Below are 25,338 nucleotides of genomic sequence, written 5' to 3' on the forward strand. Positions count from 1 at the left end.
AGTCATTTTTGACTGTTTCTGGCTTTTTGTCCAATTTCGACTATAGGGGTGAAACAGTCAAAACTGTTTCCCGGTCAGAGTGAACTGTTACCCGACGCGAGTTCGATGCGCAGAAATCTCCCATTGAGAGCCCCGTTAAAGCGTTTATTTGACCTCAGCATTGATACTAAAATATCTATTTGGTAATAAAACAATAGTTTCAATGCTATTAGGGAAACAGTCAAAACTACCATCCCTCGGTAGGGGGAAGCCCTGTGGAACTGTTCGCCAGGGCTTCCCCCTACCTCGGAATGATAGTTTTGACTGTTCCCCAAATAGCCATGAAACAATTGTATATTACTAATTATAATATATATAGACTATTGGGTAATAATAAATACTGTTTCATAGCAGAAAACTGTAGTCAGTGTTTCATGCTTGTTGACAAATTTGTAATATTCATTCTAAATTTTCGAAATCTCGCAGATATCACGTTTTCAGCTCTAGTTTGTTACTAACATTTTGGTCTTAAATGTATGTGAATTAACCTGATCTTTGAATTGGGATACGTTTCATTTTCGGTTTTGTTGAATGAATCTAAATCTTTTTGGTTCATGGACACTTGAAAGAAAGTGTTTTTAAATAAATTTCACGACATACCTGCAGTTAAAGTAAACACGGGTTGACTGCAATGTTTTCGCTCGAACATCTAAAAGTAAACCTCCGTGCGAATATCAGTGTTTGACTGCAAAGCGCGTTATTAATTCAAATTTTTAAATATATAACCTTATAAGATTTATAAAGTCATAAAAAAACAAAAAACTTTTCTAACGTAATACACTTTCGACATGTCCTTTAACGCCACTATTTTGACGCCAAAATAAATGTACAAACTTGAAATAAAATCGTATTTGAATTTGGATCATTTAAATATTAGAAATGTACTTGATGCATGATGCTATAAAACTCTTTGTAGACATGACCTTGTCAGGTATTGTCAGAGCGGTTTCCTTACTCCTGATTGCGGTTCATTGATATTTAATTATATGTATTTATATTCAATGATAGTGTATGGCTATGCCTTTGTACTTAACCCGATGTGACTAACCTTGTTTGAAATGTATATCAAGGATAATTAAAAAGTTGAATTATTGAATCATCTTTATCGTACTTGTTAATGTAATGGTAGGTTGAAGTTTTAGAAACAAATACAGGTACATCATTATTAAGAAGATTTATTGTATTGTTATCATATGAGGTGAGATGATGTGCATATGCACTTCAAGGAGTCGAGGAAAATGCATATAAGCCAATATGAGACCAACAAATGTTTCACCACAAAGTGCAACTTCCCTTCCCATCCCCTGTCAACAATCGTCTCACAACATATACAAGTACGTCAAACACGAATTTTACTCTCTGATCCGAACACAACTCGCTACAGATATGTCACAACCTGACAATTTGTGTCTGGCTTAGGATCCAAACAGGTCTCATTACAAAAACATGTATGCCACAGCCAGACACAAATTATACTCTCTGATCCGAACACAACTCGCTACAGATATGTCACAACAAGACAATTTGTGCTTGACGTTGATCCAAAGAGGTATCTATTACGAATACGTAAGAGCCAGACGCAAATTATTCTCCCCGATTCAAACACAACGTCGCTACAAATACGCTCCAGCCAGAAAAACTGTACTCTCTGATCCAAACACAACGTCGCTACAAATACGTTCCATACAGAAAAACTGTACTCTCTGATCCAAACACAACGTCGCTACAAATACGTTCCAGCCAGAAAAACTATACCCTCTGATCCAAACACGTCTCATTACAAATACAGTATGTCAAAGCCACATCCAAATTTTACTCTCTGATCCAAACACAACTCGGTACAAATATTTCATCGCCAGATACACAAGTTGTACAAATACAAAGGCCACAGGAGGACAAACAGTGTGTATTGTACCATGCAGATCACAAATATGTCACTAAATATACGTCACAACCAATTTAAAGTTCTTAATCTCCTTGCAACACGGACACCCAATGCATTACAAATACGTAATAATTTTGTTTCGCGGACTATGGCTGAAGCCATTTCGATGTTGCAGTACGGAGTTATGTCCCTTCCCAACGTCTAATTTTACATCCGTGTCCGGCGTGACTCCATCGTTTGTAAACGTCACCTCGTCATTGATGTACGCTGCTAAAGAGCTGTTCGTTCTTAAACACATATTTCCATGTATACTGTAAATATCCTCATGCGTTGCTTCTCTCGACACATCTCCATTCTGATTGATATCATGTTTTGGGCGTTGATATAATTTTGAGAATCTAGTACGCATCTTAATATTCTTTTTACTTTTTGTGGGATCATTTGTGCTTTTGTATCTGCATTTGCCTATGCGGACACCGAGACTGTGACGTCGGCTCCTCTGCATCGCTTTGTTAATCTCAGTGTCTCCTTGATCACTTTCCCCGGGGGACGGGGCCGAGTCGATGTCTGGAGAATACACAATTTTCCTAGCCTTCTTGCTGTAGATGACTCCCCCAACGGCGTGCTCTACAATATCGGCCCCGAGTAACTCCTCCTTCAGAGGTACGCGGATACCAATCGCCAAGTCGATCAACTTCAGCCAGAAGAAGGCGTTCACGATCGTCCATACAATGATTACCAAGGCGGCGAGGGTCTGGATACCTAACTGGTAAAAATCACCTCCCTGAAAAAGATGTGCTCCCCTTCATCAACATGTGTACATATACATCTGGTATGGCTGTAGGCCAATAAATAAATGGTTATAGAAGATTAACTTTCGATCACGTAAACGGAGATTTCATTTTCATCAGCAATTCAATATCTGCTGAGAAGTATAATATATACGTGACTTGTAAAAGGACAAACAAAATGAAGCCAGACCTATCAATGACAATCTTTCCCTACCATCTGAGTAATTATAAGTGAAATACAGTTTTAATGAAGAGGCGGGGTCAGGTGCCCGGATACATATTTAATGAAGAGGCGGGGTCAGGTGCCCGGATACATACGTGGAATAATCCCTGCCGAACATTGTGCAGCTGCATGGCCTCCGAGAGATTATCAGGCTTCGTAACGAGGCCGGCCGATAAAAGGCTCCACACACCTGAGCACGCATGCGTACCTACACATCCTGTCAGGGAAATGCATGCAGAAATACTTGTGAAACCATTAACCTATAACTATTTATCAATTGCACAGATTTAGGCCACTCAACTCATTGGTCTGAAGAACTTCCTTACACATTGCTGTCGAAAAATACTACTTGTATCGGGAATGAAGAAGGAGTTAGCTCCCTTCGCAATGTAGTTTTTGGGCTTTATCAACAGAGTGCAACCGACCGGACTATGTACTTTAATGTTTTGATCAATTAAAAACTTGAGTAGGCACATATATAAGGACCAAACACGTATGATATTATATTTACTGGAGCATATCATTGAGAAATGTTAATGTTTAAATATTGAGGTATTCATTCCTGTCTTTTTACGATCTTGCGGTGAACAAAACTATCATTTTCAAGACATTTAATAATTGACCTACCGACGGGGTCGTCTATTTTGAGTTTGCTGATCAACTCCACACTGAGGTTAGTGATAAGTGCTCCGACAATTCCGATCAGTAGCCCCTCCCAGGGCTCAGCTATGGCGCAATTAGCTGTAACATAGACACACGGGTTATTGCTACAAATACATTCACGTTTGCCGTAACACAGGACCACGACAAGATCTGAAAAAATCATACTACATTTTTGGTTTCATCATGTGCTAGGTAAGCTTCAGAAGTATGTAATATCAGTTTATTGAAGAAAACTTATTTAAATGAAGATTCACTTCCCAAAAAATATCCTGGAGACATTACCCGTTTATGATAAAGCTATTAGAGCTGTGCTTCCACGCAATTAGTAAAATCTTTCAAAAAATCAAAAATCTCCAATTCAAATCTTTTGAATTCGTTGATATTACAGAATTACGTGTTGAGAGATCAGGTCATAGATCCAATCTATGCTACAAACCCGTTATCCCAACCAGTGAGCCCAGCACACCATTGATCATGTACGATATGTCAAACCGACGCTGCTTAATCACGTAACTGAAACAAAAGGAATTTTCTTTAATATGCAGTTGTGAAACAGAACCAACGATACAGTTTAAAACTGACCATTATACCTCGTTATCAATCTCACATTTCACTACTGACCCTAACCACATCATCGATCTCATGGTTCATTACTAACCGTTACACGTCACCAATCTCACAGATCATGTTATTTCACATTTTATTACAGACCCTTACCACGTCATCAAATCTCACATTTCAATACTGACACTTGCTACGTCATAAATCTCATAGTTCACTACTGACCCTTACCACGTCATCAATCTCACAGTTCAATACTGACGCTTACTACGTCATCATTTTCATAGTTCACTACTGACCCTTACTACGTCATCTATCTCACAGTTCAATACTGACGCTTACTACGTCATCATTTTCATAGTTCACTACTGACCCTTACTACGTCATCAAATCTCACATTTCAATACTGACGCTTGCTACGTCATCAATCTCATAGTTCACTACTGACCCTTACCACGTCATCAATCTCACAGTTCAATACTGACGCTTACTACGTCATCAATTTCATAGTTCACGACTGACCCTTACCACGCCATCAATCTCACAGTTCAATACTGACCCTTACCACGTCATCAAATCTCACAGTTCATTACTGACGCTTACCACGTCATCAACCTCATGATTCACTACTGTTGCTTATACTTTGGTATCAATGTTATATTTCTTAAATGACCATTACCTCGTCATCGATCTCATAATTCACTACTGACCATTATACCTTGGTATACATATTACAGTTCACAAATGACCATTACCTCGTCATCAAGTTATGCCCCTTACCTCATCATCAGCCCCATACTCCCTCCTGCTACAGACGCTGTGACGGTTGAAACTGCTGACCTGAAAAATGAGAAAGTACACAACCTTAATTTTCTCATGATAACTTGAAATATTTTGTGACCCTTAAAATAATGTCCACGTTGTTACTACATAAACGTATATGTGTACTAAATTCGAGTTGTCTTCAATCAGAACAAAGCTAGGAGTTACTCTTGACATGTGAGAATGTTTTAGAATTTCCTTTTCGTGCTCGGCTTAAAATTGCAGAAACACAGAAACACCGTTTCTTAGATGGTGAACGATTTATAACGAATTATCTAGCATGAAACAAGCTTGACTGTGTATTCGGGAGTTAGTACATTATTTGACCAGGGAGTTAATATATTATTTGACCAGGGAGTTAATAATTAATTTATCAGTGCGTTAATACATTAGTTGATCAGGGTGTTCATAATTAATGTATTAGAGAGTTAATGCAATAGTGGACAAGGGAGTTAATACATAAATTGATAAGGGAGTTAATATTGAAGTAGGTCAAGGAGTTAATACATCAGTTGATTTGGCAGTTAGTTCATTATATGATCAGGGAGTTAGTACATTAGATGTTCAGGGATTTAGGGTATAAATTGATCAGTGAGTCAATACATTAGTTGATTAGGGTGTTCATAATTAATGTATTAGAGAGTTAATGCAATAGTGGACAAGGGAGTTAATACATAAATTGATAAGGGAGTTAATATTGAAGTAGGTCAAGGAGTTAATACATCAGTTGATTTGGCAGTTAGTTCATTATATGATCAGGGAGTTAGTACATTAGATGTTCAGGGATTTAGGAGAGTCAATACATTAGTTGATTAGGGAGTACATGTAAGTACATTAGTAATAATCAATTTATCAGTAAGTTAATACATTAGTTGATTAGGGAGTAAGTTCATTAGTTGATCAGGGAGTTAGTAAATTAGTTGAACAGGGAGTTAATACATTAGTTGATCAGGAAGTTAATACATTAGTTGATCAGCGAGTTCATCATTATTGTACTGTATTAGAGAGTTAATACATAAGTTGATTAGGGAGTAAGTATATTATTTGATCATGGAGTTAATACATTAGTTGACTGGTGAGTTAGTTCATTAGTTGACCAGGGTGTTAGTATAATATTTGATCAGTAAGTTAATACATAAGTTGATCAGGGAGTTAGTACATTAGTTGACCAGGGAGTTAGTACATTAGTTGATCAAGGAGTTAGTACATTAGTGGACCAGGGAGTTACTACATAAGTTGATCAGGGAGTTAGTACATTAGTTGATCAGGGAGTGAATACATTAGTTGCTCTGGATTAATATATATAAGTAGGTCAGGGAGTTAATACATTAGTTGATGAGGGTGAGGGAGTTTATATATAAGTAGGTCAGGGAGTTAATACATTAGTTGATGAGGGAGTTTATATATAAGTAGGTCAGGGAGTTTATACATTAGTTGATGAGGGAGCAGGGAGTTAGTACATTAGTTGACCATGGAGTTAATACATTAGTTGACCAGGGAGCTAGTACATTAGTTGATCAGGGAGTTAATCCATTAGTTGACCAGGGAGTTAGTCCATTAGTTGACCAGGGAGTTAATACATAAGTTGACCAGGGAGTTAGTACATTAGCTGATCAGGGAGTGAATACATTAGTTGACCACCCAGTTAGTACATTAGTTGACCAGGGAGTTACTACATAAGTTGATATGGGAGTTAGTACATTAGTTGATCAGAGAGTGAATACATTAGTTGACCAGGGAGGTAGTACATTAGTTGATCAGGGAGTGAATCCATTAGTTGGCCAGGGAGTTAGTACATTAGTTGATCAGGGAGTTAATACATTAGTGGACCAGGGAGTAAGTACATAAGTTGATCAGGGAGTTTATATATAAGTTGCTCTGGATTAATATATATAAGTAGGTCAGGGAGTTAATACATTAGTTAATGAGGGAGTTTATATATAAGTACGTCAGGGAGTTAATACATTAGTTGATGAGGGAGTTTTTTTATAAGTAGGTAAGGGAGTTAATACATAAGTTGATGAGGGAGTTTATATATAAGTAGGTCAGGGAGTTAATACATTAGTTGATGAGGGAGTTTTTTTTATAAGTAGGTAAGGGAGTTAATACATAAGTTGATGAGGGAGTTTATTTATAAGTAGGTCAGGGAGTTAATACATTAGGTGATGAAGGAATTTATATATAAGTAGGTCAGGGAGTTAATCCATTAGTTGATGAAGGAATTTATATATAAGTAGGTCAGGGAGTTAATACATACGTTGATGAGGGGGTTTATATATAAGTAGGTCAGGGAGTTAATACATTAGTTGATGAAGGAATTTATATATAAGTAGGTCAGGGAGTGAATACATTAGTTGATGAAGGAATTTATATATAAGTAGGTCAGGGAGTTAATACATTAGGTGATGAAGGAATTTATATATAAGTAGGTCAGGGAGTTAATCCATTAGTTGATGAGGAGGAGGGAGTTTATATATAAGTAGGTCAGGGAGTTAATTCATTAGTTGATGAGGGAGTTTATATATAAGTAGGTCAGGGGGTTAATGCATTAGTTGATGAAGGAATTTATATATAAGTAGGTCAGGGAGTTAATACATTAGGTGATGAAGGAATTTATATATAAGTAGGTCAGGGAGTTAATCCATTAGTTGATGAAGGAATTTATATATAAGTAGGTCAGGGAGTTAATCCATTAGTTGATGAGGAGGAGGGAGTTTATATATAAGTAGGTCAGGGAGTTAATTCATTAGTTGATGAGGGAGTTTATATATAAGTAGGTCAGGGAGTTAATACATACGTTGATGAGGATGAGGGAGTTTATATATAAGTAGGTCAGGGAGGTAATACATAAGTTGATGAGGGAGTTTATATATAAGTAGGTCAGGGAGTTAATACATTAGTTGATGAAGTAATTTATATATAAGTAGGTCAGGGAGTTAATACATTAGTTGATGAGGGTGAGAGAGTTTATATATGAATAGGTCAGTGAGTTATTACATTAGTTGATGAGGGAGTTTATATATAAGTAGGTCAGGGAGTTAGTACATTATTTGATGAGGGAGTTTATATATAAGTAGGTCAGTGAGTTATTACATTAGTTGATGAGGGAGTTTATATATAAGTAGGTCAGGGAGTTAATACATTATTTGATGAGGGAGTTTATATATAAGTAGGTCAGTTAGTTATTACATTAGTTGATGAGGGAGTTTATATATAAGTAGGTCAGGGAGTTAGTACATTAGTTGATCAGGGAGTTAGTACATGAGTTGACCAGGGAGTTAGTACATTTGGAGACAGTGTATAACCCGTGTCAATTTCCTCCTTCAGCAGTTCATTTAAATAGTGTTCAATTTACAACCAATATCGCAATCGAAATTTACGCTGGAAAACGTTATAAATTGTGTTGTCATTTGACAAGTGCGTGATCTTTACATTGAATGATATTGTATATAACAGTTATCTAGTACCACACGTACACTATGCATGTCTACCTATTCTGTTCTTACCTTGCCGCCAACACCCATTTGACCCCAGATATACCAAACGTACTGCCACAGTTGAACCCGAGCCAGCCCCACCTAGAAAGACAGAAGTACCATCATTGCTTAGTACGCGTCGGGACTTGCATAATCCCCTAATGATGTATTTTATATTTAACATTAAGTTTATAACGATAAACCCTCCAAATTAGTAACTCCAAGCCAATGACCCTAGCTAGGGTGTGATCGCATGAATAAATTGTTTCAACCGAATTTTATTTAAATGCCAATATGATTATATGAATGAAAAATGCAAGTAGGGGTTAGAGATCTTCAAACATGCCATAATGCCACATCATTGTACACGGCTGCACCTGTTTAATTTGGTGGATTAATGTGCAGATTACATATGACGGCATAATTACTATATCAATTAGTCACCTGTAATACACAACGTACCAAAGCATAAACATCCCCAGGATTGCGTTAGTCGGAGATCCCATCACGGTCACCTTTTCGGGTGTGACGAACCTATTGTGACGCGGCTTTAGCATCATTGTCGCCACGAGACCGGTAACCCCGCCCACAATGTGAACAGGTCCCGCCCCTGCAATGTCGACCACGCCCATGTTCCGGAGCCAGCCGTTAGAGGCCCATACCCAGTGGGCGGGTAAACAGAAAATGAAGGTGTTGACCATTGAGAAAACTATATACGCCTCCAGTTTGGTCCGTTCAGCCATCGACCCTGAAACATTTAAACTCGCCTACATAAAACAAGTGTGAAACGATCGTGTTGTAGATGTTCATACAGCCTACGATCTAAAGACTAAGTCGAATCCTTATACATATGTACCTCACAAAATGAGCTCATGGTCTACTAACTATGATTGGCTGAATCTTATTCTTCCATGCACGATATAGCCCACCTTAACAGCAGTGAGCTAGCATTGACACAATTACAAAATGACTAATTTTTAAACAGTAAGCTTTCATTTATAAAATGGCGAGCCAACATGCATAAAGGAGAAGACCGACACGAAAAAGACCTTTTTGTGATGAACAAGGAAAGGGACAACACAAAGTATGCAATTATTTCATACGAACAGACCTGACAACCTTTGTAGGAATAGACTTACCCGACACGATGGTTGTGGCCGTGGTGGCAAATGAGGCTTGAAAGAAGAACTTCGAATACACCCAGCCGATATTATCCTCATTGGCATTCACGAAGAAATGGCCCCATCCACAGAAAGCATTGCCATCCTCGCCAAACGCAAACGCGTATCCGAACGCCCAGAACGTGAGGCCCCCGAATATTACGTCAACGGCGTTCTTCACCATGATGTTTGCTTCGTTCTTCACCGATACAGACCCACTCTCCAGCAGTCCGAAACCTTAAGGAAGCGATTATATAATTATCAATTATATACATTTGTTGAGGTGAATATGTGGTAATATGAACCCGAGAAAGTGAAATTTCGTTTCGGTTAATATCGCTTTCTCAGCTACGAAAAAAACCCCATATTCACCGAGATAAAAGTCCTTTATTGTTGAATTTAGATATCGAATTGTGGTTTATAAATCATTAAACGAGATGGAACGTACGAATATCAAAGAAAATGTGCTCTAGGCACACAGCTTTGTGACGTAACAGTTATCGTAACGATATAAAAAGGATATTGGCCCGTTGCTTCAAAAAAATAGTTTCACTGAGTAAATATTATGAGTCACCAACCTTCACGTCATCATGATTCAACCCATGACAACAAAGGGAAAGTGTGTCATCTAATATTACCATGTAAGAGTTGATTCAATGTCATGCCTGATGATTGGATACGAATACGGGGCGATACGACGTCATCTTTTGGGTATTTATATGGTCGATATTTGGTTTGTTTCAGTGAGGTAGCACTATAAAGTCGGCTATCACAAGGAGACAAACACGAACATATCGCAGCCTCCCAAAAAACACACGCATACACTACACGCATGCATCTTGCACACAGGGGAGGCCGTCCTTAAATGACCATAGCTGTTGAAAGGCTGAACCAAACCAAACCAATCATAGGGTGGTGGTGTTGGTAAAACAAGATGGCGGCATTTAAGGATTGAATTCTGTTTTGTTGAGGTTTATGGGGTATAAACCTCAATGGGTCTTGAGACAAATTTTATGAACTGCGAAGCAGTTCATTTTGAATTTGTCTCAAGACCAATTGAGGTTTATACCTCATAAACGTCAACAAAATGGGATTCTATCCTTATATTTACATTCAGAGCGATGATATTTGTTCGGATAATTTCTAAAATATCGGTCTTGTGCAAGTCTAACCCCACGGAAGGTATTAAAACGTATGACGTCATCACTCACTGTGAGACGATGAATAAGCAAATTAAGATGTAAATTATTATTTGAATTCAATTGAATACTTCTGACAAAAAAAATATAAATTGAAAACAATCTATGAGTGGAACTATTTCCCGCGCTCCGCGAAGTAACAGAGTAATCAGGTTGATAATATGCTGATGTATTCCTACGCCAACCGAAAAGTTCATTGAAAAATAACCTTTAAAATGTTAAGTAGTATATTGAGTCCAAGTTCAGTAGAAATGTAAATATTAAGTAATGAACGACGTCATTTGCCGGCTTATATTACAACTGTACTGTTAACTAAACGACGATTAAAAACTTACAGACACAAACACTACGAACTCTCGCCCTTACATTTAATGCCTCCCACAATCAAAGGTAATTTCTTACTTTGGAAACATTCGGGCAAGTATTCATAGATCTGTTCTTATTCTCAAGCATTGATTTTGTGCTCAAGCTTTCTTGTTACTTGCTCAAATCATATGACACAATCAATAGGCTTTGTGTTTTCAGAGATAACGGTATTCGGTTTTAAGTCTCTCCAAACTTATTTCATTTTAATGGGAAAAAATGATATTTCATGATTTATCTCAAGAACAAGAAATTGGGCTTGAGTACAGAATTGGAGTTTGAGCGTGATAACGGGCCCTAACGGAGGAAGAAAAAGTAAGTTCTTCAAGAGATTTTTGGCGAACGTCTTTTCGCATGGTAACGCCGACGTCAGAGTTCATAGTTTTGTGAAATTGCAAATGTCGGACGTTGTGCGGGTTAATAGAACGAGAGCAATTTTATCTATGTTTAATGGACTAATAAAAGTTTCGAATCAGCTCTTTAACACTATGTTATTTTAGATGATCTTATTTTCGAATCTGACCAATCAACAGTGTCTTTGCTTACGAGGAACAGCCACCATGGTAACATAGGCGTCATGTATCTAATGCCGAATCTTTGTCACCAGTCAGAGAGACAAAGAGATACTTCTCTGAACGGCCAACGCGTGGTATTGATGAAGAGCCCCATGTATTCCTGGCAAATCAGACGTATTTCCCGGAGACTGTACGCTGTCACCGGAAGCGTACACGGACATCGCTTTTAAAACAAGTGATCTACTGCACTAGAAATTCTCCCTACAGCTACCTATTCTGCCTTGTGCAAGCCCCCGGTACAAATCGAAAACAACGTAGATGCACAGGGGTTCGTTACAAATGTCTGAAATACACATTTCATGCTATAACTGATATGGGTCACAGCACACATAAACACACATATAAATGTATGTTTTTGTGTGCTGTGACACATTTCAGTATAGCATATGTGTATAAATGTATGTTTATGTGTGTCGTGACCCGTATCTGATCAGTATAGCATTTCAGACATTTGTACCGAACCCCTGTGGTAGATCCATGTGGTCCCGTCTTAGTTGAAATACAGTCGAACAGCCATGTCATATAAAATGTTTCGTCCATTCAAGCTACGTTTGGTTTCCTGTCTAAATCGACATTCAGTTACTGCAGCTTCACATTCCAGAAGATGAAGAACCTCAAAATTTAGCGGCTCTCCACTTCGAGCTAGTAAAACGATGGCTGCCGTAGACTCGCAGCTGAGCCTGTGCACCGCGTCTAGACATTGTTCTTCCGCGATGAAGCATCAGAAAAATTGATATCCTATGAATTTATCAACAAAAATTAAATATGACACTTAAAATATGGTTTTGTGTTTTGTTTCTACTTAATTTGGCGTATCAACGTACACCATCATATTGTATGATGATCTTTCAATGACGGACTATATTTTTTTTACATTACGTCAATACGTAGACCTGCACAAGCTCCAGAACCTCGGACAAACGATCAGAATGGACTCCTCAATTTCCAATTATTGGGGGGAAAAAACACGTTGATTGAAATATAAGGATTGAATTTTGCTTTGGTCGATTTCATGGGGTGATGAATTGAGTTGGTCTTGAAACAAATTTAATGAACTGTTTTATTAAATTTGTTTCAAGACCAACTCAATTCATCACCCCATGAAATCGACCAAAGCAAGATTAAAGAGACATGCCAGAGGAAGACATCAAAAGATACTTATAGGCATTGAAGTACCGTTGAACCAGATTCTTAGTAATAATTGTGCGAGTGTTTAGATTCCTTGTTAGTTAGTCGTTAGGTTACTAACGTCGTAATACACGTAATGTAGGTGACGTCGTCTTAGGTAGTCCTTAAGGTTAATGACGTCATCATAGATACGCCGTCAGAGAGATGTTGTAGTTAATGACGTTGGGTGATAACGTCGTCTAGATAAGACGTATCACGGGATCGGAAACTGAAATATGTTCAAACGTCAAAAGAAAAATGACATCACAGCAGAACGGTACTTAGACGGCATATCGTTATCACGTGATGTTTCGTTCATTGTCTTAACTATTTAACGGCGTAAGTTACGAGTACATAAGTGCAGTGTATAGTTTGCAATATTTGTTTTCAAACTTAGCCGTACCTGTTCAATTTCCTACATGTACATACTGGTAAACTGCATCAAGATAGGGGGAACATTCGTCCTCCCCACGGAATTGTAAATTGTCTTTTTAATCTTCCTAAAAATAGTTACAGGTGTGATCAGTCCATGACAACAACAACTGCTGATAACTCCGATCCATATGTTTGCTAATTGCTATCGATGACGTCATGAAACGCAACAGGTAAAGTCAGATTCATTTAAACAGACTTAAAAGCAAACAAGCACTACAGATTAAATATCATTAATGAATATCTAAGTGATTTTTGTTGAACGATTTGAACTTATTTCACAGATGCGACGATTGAATTTTTATTTCATTGATCAAGGATATTTATTTAAACAAACTTGATAAAATCTTACGATACGTACAACATGTAAATACATAGCATCAGCCACTAAATCAGGTTAATACATTTTTTATGTGAAACTGGTACTTCCTGGAAAAGCGTAGTTTTTAAACTGTAAAACCCTTTATTCATCGGTCTTGTCAATTCGTCCCGGCGCACCAGACGGATTATTGACGCAATTCTAATCGAAAGTACAAAGCTTTTTGATTGGAAACGGTTTCAATAGCTGATCATACAGAGAGTGATATTGTCCAAAATATTTTGCAGAATAAGATTAGAATGTTTAATTAGCGTTATCGCTCTACATCCGGCATATTCTGTAGCCTGCTGTTAACATCTAACGATGCAGGCTTGTGTCACGAAGAATGCTCATGAAAATGGAATGCAAAACACTTAAAAAATAACATATCAGCCAGTTTTGTGTGTAGAATATTACCTGAAGACGGGAGACTTTGACGTATCGAACCTTCACATTCATTTATAAAAGAAAATTGCTAAATGGATTAACTTGAAAAAAACCTCAACAGAAAAATAAAAAAATATATACCACCAATATCACCCTCGCTTGTATATAGCATGGTTTCAGAAAAACAATTGCTTTATTAAAGAGACCATACTTTCTCTTACCCTGTACAGGTGTATCCGCACTTTTACCGGTGTGAGAATTCCTTGTCTCACCCTAGGGTTGAGACGGGGGATTCCCCTATTCATAACAATGGCATGACGTCACTTCAACAATACAATGACGTCACGTCAACAATTAATCAACGTCACGTCAACCGTGAATTTAGCATGTAACGTTATCATTACATTGTGTATATGATACACAATTTGAGAACAGGGTAAGAGAAAAAATATCATTCACCCACTTGTGGGTGAGATAGGGGAATCTCAACCCTCGGGGAAAGATTCTTAAGTTGCCAAACACTCGACAAAGCCTCGTGGTTGGCAACTTTATAATCTTCCCCCTCGGGTTGAGATTCTCCTATCTGAATAGAATGTGTCACCGATAATTGTGACGTCATCAAAAGTGAATTACGATATGCATACCCCACATGTGTTTTGTTTATAAACATGACAGACTACTGTCGGTGGAGCTGTGACTGAAGTAATTATTCTCCCATCCTTCACAGGTGTGTCTCCCGTTTTAGCCAGGAAAGATCAGCTTGTCATCCTCTAGGGGGAGATAGTCTCGTGCCGATAAGCAAGTGTTCAATTGTGACGTCATAGAATTTGTCACCGATAAGTGTGACGTCATCAAAAGTGAATGACGATATGCATATCCCACATTTGTTTTTGTTTACAAACATGGCAGACTACTGTCGGTGGAGTTGTGACTGAAATAATAGGATGGGAGAAAAATAATCTTCCCCTTCCCGGAGGGTTTGACAGAGAAATCTCTCATACTGTCAAGGTAGGGGAAGATTTTATTAGTATCTCATGATAAATTACCAAAAGGTCACAAAAAAGGTCTTTAAGAAAAAAGGGGATAAGTCCGAACATTTTCTAATCTACTAACCTTGCTACGGTCGGCGTTGATATTAATGTATTTACTGTTGAACAAGAGGCCTTAACAGTCACCTGAGTTATAGGACTAGGGGCGTTAAGGGCCGTTTCTGGCCGCATCAGGGATTTATAATTAGTTGTTATATTCGTAATCTGGAATAAATGACGTACGCAAATATGGAATATTAAATTCATTCGACAACTGGTTTAGGAGATATGGCATTATGAAGGGAGACATAAACCTGCATTTTCGTAATAAAATTCGTGAATATTGCCTGTTGTGCGCTATTTGGTTGAAACGTTACCATTTTGAAGGAAATTAACTAAACACTCTTGATTTTTTGAAAGCCTCCTCATGCACAAACAAACAAATAGTTGACATGCTTAAACATTGTCGTACAAGTGTTCATTCGTAGAAAGGATTTTATGTTTGTCACATACGGAGGCTTTCATTTCTGAATGTTAAATTTCCAAAAACACCATATTTTGGTTATTTCTGTTTTAATTTTGTTGCTATGGTACGCGCATTAGAAAATAATCTTCACCAAGATAGCCATAATTTACCAACATTATGTTTATAAAAGAAAGTTCTAAATAAAAGAAACCGTTTTTTAAAACACTTTTTATTGGGGGGGTAGCCCGGGAATATGAAATTCACAGTTGTGATCAATAAAGCACCTTTAGACCATTCTATCAATAAAGAGAATATGAATGTAGCATAAATTATCTCGGTCTGTGGGAGAAGATTGTTGAACTTTTAGCTTGACCCCCTTTGGCTTCGCCACTCTGGCCCCGAAAGGGTCAGACCGATCTTGATAATAAATTCTGATCCCGATCTGAGGTTGATGATTAAGAAGTAAACTATTGTTTCAGGTTCTGCACTAAGTGACTTCCCTGCACCATGAGCTCCGTGAATGTTTTCCTACGCACGACATACGTAAAGTGATCGCAATGGGTCCATCACCTGAGCCACTCAGATGACGTAAATTCCAAATGAAAATACACAAAATTTTATACAAGCCAAGTGTCAATACTCTAAACATTATGGTCAACGAGAAGTCATTTTAGCATATTTACCAGTTCAGGGACATTAATCTGAATAGACATTAAATCCGTGCAAAATAAAAGTCATATACCATTATTTCTAAACCTTATGGATCTTTAAAATATTGTTTGAACACATTTGACTGACTTTTGTGACATTGAAAGTAGGTCATGGTAATTTATTTGATTAAATTTCATCTCATTATGTTTTCGGTCAAATAGCATTACCCTAACATATTCGTCACTAAAAATGTTGTGTCATGTTGGATTTGACGGACGGATGGACGGACGGACGAATGCGGTGGACTCGGTGAAAGGTGAGTTCGCTATACCATCTTATTACATTTAACGTAAGTGCACGTTCATCACTGCAGTTATCCCTTCATAAACCTCACATTCCTAATTATGTACCTTGTATTTATCATCAATAATTCTCCTTTTTCTGACTCAGCGTTATTAAGGAATATCCATCAATCGTCAAACAAAAAATTGTGGCGCCATTTCCATATTTACACGTCCATAGCTGTTACTTATAGGACGTAAAAGACAATGTGACCACACCAACCCGATACAAGCATGAATCTTATACATGTAGAAGGAATGGTACACCCATCTTAATGAGAGTGTGTAGGGATCATGTTTGCAGATACTGTAGATCCGGCGTTGAAGAATACACTATTTTGCTTTACCAAGTCTGTTAACAACCATCAAGTGCTGTCATAAATATATCCGGATCACAACAATAAAAGGATAATAGATCAACGGCAATCGAACCCATAACCTTCGCACCACTGTCCCAGCGCCGTCACGGCATCATCACTTCTTGGATTTTAGTTAAATAAATTGCAGCATTTCATCATATATTTTTTTTTTTTAGATTTTATAAGATTTTATTAGTTTTTGTCAGTTTCAATTATATCTAAATAGATTTTATAAGATTTAATTCCGTTTTATAACATCCTCTACATTGATTACAAAGTTGAATGGACGCATGTGCTGTTATCAATAATTCCACCGAAATCGTGAACATATCTGATTGTGTCACTCCTTTTTAACTCATACAAGGTTTGGATTAAATTAACGAAAAGTTTATTGCGTCTCTTACTTTAGAAACACAAGAAATATTGAATTAAAAATGGGCGTTAAAAATGCCTTTTCTCGACCAGTCTAAAATATATACATAACGATCAGACTTGTACGGTATAGGTTTCCGTTTGATGAGTTATTTTCAAATTCAATACAACACTGGAGTTTTTTTAGTAGAAACAAGAGATCCCAGAGGGATCTTGGTGCCCACCTTTGTACCATCTTCATTAGTTCTTTGTTAGTTCGATCTTTTCTCTTCTTTCCTCTAATCTGTTTGATCGAGTCATGTTAATAGTAAATGCACCTTGGGGTAACTTTTGATCTAAACTTAATACTGATGTGTATGAAAGCCAACCTTCAAAGTGAGTTTGTCATTTCACATATTTACTAGTACAGTACTTAATGTGAAAGAAATAGAATCGATCATTGCAATATGAGAAAGATCTGTTTAGTTCTTCTTTTAATCCATTTTGTTTTTATGATCAGTCTCAAAATATAACATACACAACGAGGGATCAAGGGGAACCTACATTTAAAATTTGAGAAAGATCCCTCCCGTACTTCCCGAGAAATAGCGATAACAAACTTTCACTATCAAAATCCAAGATGGCTGCCTGTCGGCCATGTTGTTTATCCGATCAGTCTCTAAAATTGCCCTGCACAGCTAGGACCAAGGGGAACCTACATATACAATTTAAGAAAGATCCCTCTAGTTCTTCCGGAGAAATAGCGGTAACAAACCCACACTATCAAAATCCAAGATGGCTGCCTGTCGACCATGTTGTTTATCCGATCAGTCTCTAAAATTGCCCTGCACAGCTAGGACCAAGGGGAACCTACATATACAATTTAAGAAAGATCCCTCTAGTTCTTCCGGAGAAATAGCGGTAACAAACTTTCAATATCAAAATCCAAGATGGCTACCTGTCGGCCATGTTGTTTATCCGATCAATCTCAGAAGTTTCCCTGCACAGCTAAGGACCAAGGGAAACCTACATATAAAATTTGAGAAAGATCCCTCTGGTACTTCCCGAGAAATAGCGATAACAAACTTTCAATATCAAAATCAAAGATTGCTGCCTGTCGGCCATGTTGTTTATCCGATCAGTCTCAGGAACCTGCATATAAAATTTGAGAAAGATCCCTCTGGTACTTCTTGAGAAATACAGATAACAAGAATTGTTTACGGACGGACGAAGGACGGCGGACGACGGACCACGGACGCAGGGTGATTTGAATAGCCCACCATCAGATGATGGTGGGCTAAAAAACCAGGCTATATTTTTAGTTAATTTCAAAGTTAATCGCAATTGTTAGTGGGAGCCTGAAGTTGGTTCCTAGTTCCTAGTTCCGTTTAAGATAAACGGAACTGGGAACCAGGCCCTAGTTACGTTTAAGAAAAAACGTTAAAAAATTGTTAGTTACGCGTCAAAAACACATTTTTCAAAGGAAGTTAACTCCGCATTATTTGATATGTCTCTCAGTTTTTAATTCAATTTATTCATAATTTGTTAACTGTCGTTCCCCTTAAACTCATATTGACCCAATAAGTACGATTGGGTGTGGTTGTGGGGGAATACGTACCAAACAAAAAGATTAGTTAACTTTGAGATTCCATTGTACACGACATTCTAGACTTTTGTGAAGTAAACCTGACTGATATTCCAGTCATGGTTTGGTACATATCTACGGTTTTGGTAGCGTTGGCTATCACACAGAAAACACATGAGACATTTTGACAATTGTACCAACCTGACTGCATTGAGAAGATGATGAAAGTGCTGGATAAAATCCAGATACTGTCCGTCTGAGGGTCAGCAAACGCATTACCTTCCATTGCCGAGGTCACATTCTCAACACTCATAACTATACAATAATAGAGCGAAAGTCACGTGGCTAAAATATGTCCATCCAAGGTTTTCATAAGTATAAGTCTACTGGGCACCTGTTTACAATAGGTGTCTCCGACCAAGATGGCACAGCTGTTTAATTGGAACCATGACACTCATTTAGTACCGGAGTTTAGTAAATCAGTGTACCGCCTAAATAATATATGATGTTCCTTGCGATGAATTGTTGAAATTCAGTCCTTTTAACGACTACGCATTATCTACTGTTTTTTTCTCGATACCCTTAACTTTTGTTTGGTATCTTGAATTTCCATTATTCAGTACTCGGTATGAATCGTTTAGTTTAAGCATTTAAGTCAATTTTGTCATCTTGCTCGGTTGCGAGTATTGAACAAATACGTCACTTCCGTTGTGTCACTACTCGATATTGTCAAGTAAACACCCACGTAGTTTCCTTTGTGATACTAGGCTCCTTCTGCTGAAGGTTACACATACATGTGTTGGTCGGTTTATTGAATATAAACATGCCTTCAGCTCTGTCGTTCGGTAACGTACATTAAACATAAACGCCACTTCTGGTGCATTGATCGATACAGTCTAATGACCATATTCAACGTCACTTCCGTTGTAATTATCGGTTCATCCTACATTTTGACACATACGTCACTTCCGTAATGTTGTTGGGTTCGTCTGTTGGACCTATGTAGCACTTCCGTTGTATATCTATAGGTACCATTTACTGTATGTATATATTATGGCCAATGTATATCCCGGAACAGAACACATTTTTCTTACTTCAGTGCTTTGGCACAATTTATCGAACACTTCGGTGTCTATGTAGTGTTCAACAACCATATATTGTGTATTGAACTCCTATGAACGACCAATGAGTCGGAAGACTGAAAGTTATAAAAAACTTATTGAGAATTAACTGTGAGTTCTGGTCTATTTCAGGACACCTACGCCATTACAGGCATATTATCTGGGTCTTGTGGCATGTGTCACTACTTTTCTGTACCTTAATGCATTTGTACCACGAGTTACGTCACCATGAACCCACATGAACCCTCCATATATAGGCATCATTACCTATAATGTAATGTACTCTGTCTTGTTCGTACACGTTGACACATCAACGCCGTAAGTAAACCACTATTTTGATTACTAGGCCATCCCTGTAATGACGTCAGGTCAAGCTTAAGGTCACAAGTTGTACCATTGGGAAATGTTCCTATTAGTCAACATTGTTTTAAGGCTGAATAAGTAATCTAAAAGATTAATTTTAAATCCACCTTATCTGATATTGTACTTAATGAATTTCCCGTCGAGATTCTGGCAAGGATCTTACTCTTTTCGATTATCTTCTGTACACTAATTAGCTCAACGCTTAGCCGGCTCACACTCCAATTGTCCCTTCAAGCTCATTGTCAACAACAAACAGAAAAAAAAAATTCAGCAGGGTTACAGCTAGAAGTCAAATCACCATATTTCGTTATAAGACATATGTTGGTATATATGTCTCACATCCGAGAGGTAAGACACACTATATGTTGGTATATATGTCTCACAGCCTAGGGATAAGACACACTGTATGTTGGTATATATGTCTCACAGCCGAGGGATAAGACACACTGTATGTTGGTATATATGTCTCACAGCCGAGGGATAAGACACACTGTATGTTGGTATATATGTCTCACAGCCGAGGGATAAGACACACTGTATGTTGGTATATATGTCTCACAGCCGAGGGATAAGACACACTGTATGTTGGTATATATGTCTCACAGCCGAGGGATAAGACACACTGTATGTTGGTATATATGTCTCACAGCCGAGGGATAAGACACACTGTATGTTGGTATATATGTCTCACAGCCGAGGGATAAGACACACTGTATGTTGGTATATATGTCTCACAGCCGAGGGATAAGACACACTGTATGTTGGTATATATGTCTCACAGCCGAGGGATAAGACACACTGTATGTTGGTATATATGTCTCACAGCCGAGGGATAAGACACACTGTATGTTGGTATATATGTCTCACAGCCGAGGGATAAGACACACTGTATGTTGGTATATATGTCTCACAGCCGAGGGATAAGACACACTGTATGTTGGTATATATGTCTCACAGCCGAGGGATAAGACACACTGTATGTTGGTATATATGTCTCACAGCCGAGGGATAAGACACACTGTATGTTGGTATATATGTCTCACAGCCGAGGGATAAGACACACTGTATGTTGGTATATATGTCTCACAGCCGAGGGATAAGACACACTGTATGTTGGTATATATGTCTCACAGCCGAGGGATAAGACACACTGTATGTTGGTATATATGTCTCACAGCCGAGGGATAAGACACACTGTATGTTGGTATATATGTCTCACAGCCGAGGGATAAGACACACTGTATGTTGGTATATATGTCTCACAGCCGAGGGATAAGACACACTGTATGTTGGTATATATGTCTCACAGCCGAGGGATAAGACACACTGTATGTTGGTATATATGTCTCACAGCCGAGGGATAAGACACACTGTATGTTGGTATATATGTCTCACAGCCGAGGGATAAGACACACTGTATGTTGGTATATATGTCTCACAGCCGAGGGATAAGACACACTGTATGTTGGTATATATGTCTCACAGCCGAGGGATAAGACACACTGTATGTTGGTATATATGTCTCACAGCCGAGGGATAAGACACACTGTATGTTGGTATATATGTCTCACAGCCGAGGGATAAGACACACTGTATGTTGGTATATATGTCTCACAGCCGAGGGATAAGACACACTGTATGTTGGTATATATGTCTCACAGCCGAGGGATAAGACACACTGTATGTTGGTATATATGTCTCACAGCCGAGGGATAAGACACACTGTATGTTGGTATATATGTCTCACAGCCGAGGGATAAGACACACTGTATGTTGGTATATATGTCTCACAGCCGAGGGATAAGACACACTGTATGTTGGTATATATGTCTCACAGCCGAGGGATAAGACACACTGTATGTTGGTATATATGTCTCACAGCCGAGGGATAAGACACACTGTATGTTGGTATATATGTCTCACAGCCGAGGGATAAGACACACTGTATGTTGGTATATATGTCTCACAGCCGAGGGATAAGACACACTGTATGTTGGTATATATGTCTCACAGCCGAGGGATAAGACACACTGTATGTTGGTATATATGTCTCACAGCCGAGGGATAAGACACACTGTATGTTGGTATATATGTCTCACAGCCGAGGGATAAGACACACTGTATGTTGGTATATATGTCTCACAGCCGAGGGATAAGACACACTGTATGTTGGTATATATGTCTCACAGCCGAGGGATAAGACACACTGTATGTTGGTATATATGTCTCACAGCCTAGGGATAAGACACACTGTATGTTGGTATATATGTCTCACAATTGAGGGATAAGACACACTATATATTGGTATAAATGTCTCACAGCTGAGGGATAAGACACACTGTATATTGGTATAAATGTCTCACAGCTGAGGGATAAGACACACTGTATATTGGTATAAATGTCTCACAGCTGAGGGATAAAACACACTGTATATTGGTATAAATGTCACATAGGGATAATTAAATGCAAAGAAACATATCATGTTCTGTGTCAACACGTTTAAGTTGAGTTACGCCAGCTGATTTGTATAGCAATACACATGTAACCATTTAACAGAGAAAGTAAAGCCCGTGCAGAACAGGAAGTGACGTCGTTGAAAGTACGACATTTTACCCGGTTGTCACCAGTTCGTTGTGATCTTCCTGACATCTATCACGTATACACATTCTCCTGGAGGCGACGTTCCAATAATTTAAGATCTACATCAATAAAACGCCATCTAAATTGTTGTCACTTATAGGAATTTTTTCATACATCCGGGAAAACCATGACGTTGGTCTTCTTTTGATCTTCAAAGAGGAAAAAAGGTTAAGCTAACGGATAACAAGTTGGGCTTCACTATCAAAAGGACTGTAAAAGACTCACGATAATCTATACTGACATGATGTCGCCACATTGTCACGCGTGGCACTGTAGGATATTGAGTGCCGGGAAGTGCACGGCCTTTCACTGCATTCACAGATCAATTCATGTTCACCGTGTAACACTAATGGCCATTACCACGGCGGTAGGCCGGAAGTTACATAGCACAAACACTCTTAACTTACATCAAAAGCTGAAAATTTGAAGAACATTTCATTTCCTGATAGTCAAAGTACAGCCAACAAGTTCATCAATAAATTAATAATTTTTCAATAGAATATTGATTTGTTCAATACATAGTCATAATCATTCAAAAGCTTAAATGGGATTAATTATAAATGAAACAATAAAGAAACACAAATTAGTCCAACCTGTGGACTCTTGATCTACGTTTGTAATGAATTATTCATGAAAGTGACGTAAATAATGCAATCGATGAGTAATTGTCATATTATTTTAATCGTTGCGACGTACCTTCTCCAATTATTATTTCCTGTTTAGATTGATTGGTTTTGTTTAGTATTGTTTAACGTCCTATGAACAGCTATGGTCATTTAAGGACGGCCTCCCATGTGTGCAAGATGCATGCGTGTAGTGTATGCGTATGTGTTTTGGGAGGCTGCGATATGTTCGTGTTTGTCTCCTTGTAATAGCGCGGAACTGATGCCGACTTTATAGTGCTACATATGTACCTCACTGAAACATACTGCCGAAGACACCCAGCAGGACACCCCATCCGGTCACATTATACTATCAACGGGCGAACCAGTCGTCCCACTCCTAAATTGCTGAGTGTTAAGCAGGAGTAGAAACTACCATGTTATGTCTCGGTCAGGGGACAGAACCCAAAGCCTTCCTCACAGGGGCGAACGCTCAACTAAAGGCATTGTCAAGGGAAACATTAGGAAGAAGAAAGTTGTTAATAAAGAAGAGAAAAGATAAGATCCGAAATTTAGTCGCCTCTTACGATCATGCAATGGGGGCAGCAGATACCATTCTTACGCCCTACATGCAGGGAATCTTTAAATTAAATTAGGATAACTAATAATTTCAGTTTATTATAGTTTGAGGGATTTTGTAATTAAATACTAGGAAACAATTCAAACTCGCCGGTGATACGCAGAAGTTAATTTGCATTTATTGCCGTTTTTGAAGGGAAACATGATTCTTTGTTTCCCTAAGATTAATCCTGTTTCATGAAGACCAAGGACAATAAACTTATTGTCATCGTCTCCTTTAGTCTCTTGGAACTCATGTGTGACACATTTGCTCACTGTATAGAGGCTCGGAATAAAAGAAATATAACCGAGGAAACTCGAGCGCGAAAGGTAAAAATAAAACCCAAAGTGATTCAATTATTGCCCCAAAAGTACAGAGATAAATGAAGATTTGTTAACCTTCATACTTCAAGGGAAATGCATTGTCAATTATATCGGAAAGAAACAACTTGCAAAGAGAACATATATCAATCGTTGGATTACGTTACACTGTATGTGTGTTGAACAAGAGTAATAACTGACATTTCTCCAAAAGGCGACTATTTCGCACACACCAAATGTGTAAGTACACATACTCTCGTTCATTTGTGAAATCTCTTGTCTGTAGGTCACGTCAATGGTAAACCAAGAAGTGTACAGAAAAGGAGGTGTTCTCGGGAGTCTTCATTAATAGGCAAAACATAATTATATGTCGATTTGAAGCCATGCTATTAACGTAAACCAGTCAAACAGGTAAAAATAATGAGATATAATAATTTAACAGCACATGTGTCGCCTTCATAGAATCACACAGAACGTCTTCATTATTATCAGCTCCAGTGTAACATCACAACTTGTATTGAACGTATCTAATACTACTGGTGTCCTTACAACAATCCATATTAACTTGTATTTACCGTCAAGTGGAAGACATTTTCATGAGCAGTTGAGAAATAGATTAGCAGACATTCTGGTTTGAAACAGCAGACATACCTGATTGCATAGTAAAGATGATGAACGCACTGGTCAAGATCCACGTGGCGTCGTCATGTGACCGTACGGGATCGTCCCGTATGCTGTAACGACCTTCGGACGTGAAGAACTGACCAGGAGTAGTTCCGTTAATCTCAGTG

The 25,338-nt window shown here is 38.2% G+C and overlaps 1 protein-coding gene across 1 annotated transcript; it reads right to left on the reverse strand.

Moving 5' to 3' along the window:
• Positions 1 to 302: 302 nt before the first annotated feature.
• LOC110445603 (putative ammonium transporter 3) lies at positions 303 to 25,338 on the reverse strand. The gene is made up of 9 exons (XM_021490287.1): positions 25,199 to 25,338; positions 9,600 to 9,857; positions 8,923 to 9,208; positions 8,491 to 8,562; positions 4,943 to 5,002; positions 4,038 to 4,114; positions 3,566 to 3,679; positions 3,034 to 3,155; positions 303 to 2,708 (listed from the first exon to the last, which is right to left on the reverse strand). Exons 1-9 carry the CDS (start codon positions 25,206 to 25,208, stop codon positions 2,040 to 2,042), a joined length of 1,668 nt encoding a protein of 555 aa, XP_021345962.1. The 5' UTR covers positions 25,209 to 25,338; the 3' UTR covers positions 303 to 2,039.

The sequence above is a fragment of the Mizuhopecten yessoensis genome, unplaced genomic scaffold (assembly GCF_002113885.1).
Source record: "Mizuhopecten yessoensis strain PY_sf001 unplaced genomic scaffold, ASM211388v2 scaffold2329, whole genome shotgun sequence".
Taxonomy (NCBI): domain Eukaryota; kingdom Metazoa; phylum Mollusca; class Bivalvia; order Pectinida; family Pectinidae; genus Mizuhopecten; species Mizuhopecten yessoensis.

What these genes read in the sequence shown, in the direction of transcription:
- LOC110445603 (XM_021490287.1), bottom strand. An exon ending in AGTATGGGGCTGATGATGAG is followed by an intron (nt 4,115 to 4,942) that starts GTAAGGGGCATA and finishes CTTTTGTTTCAG; the next exon opens with TTACGTGATTAAGCAGCGTC. An exon ending in TTCGGCAGGGATTATTCCAC is followed by an intron (nt 2,709 to 3,033) that starts GTATGTATCCGG and finishes CATCTTTTTCAG; the next exon opens with GGAGGTGATTTTTACCAGTT.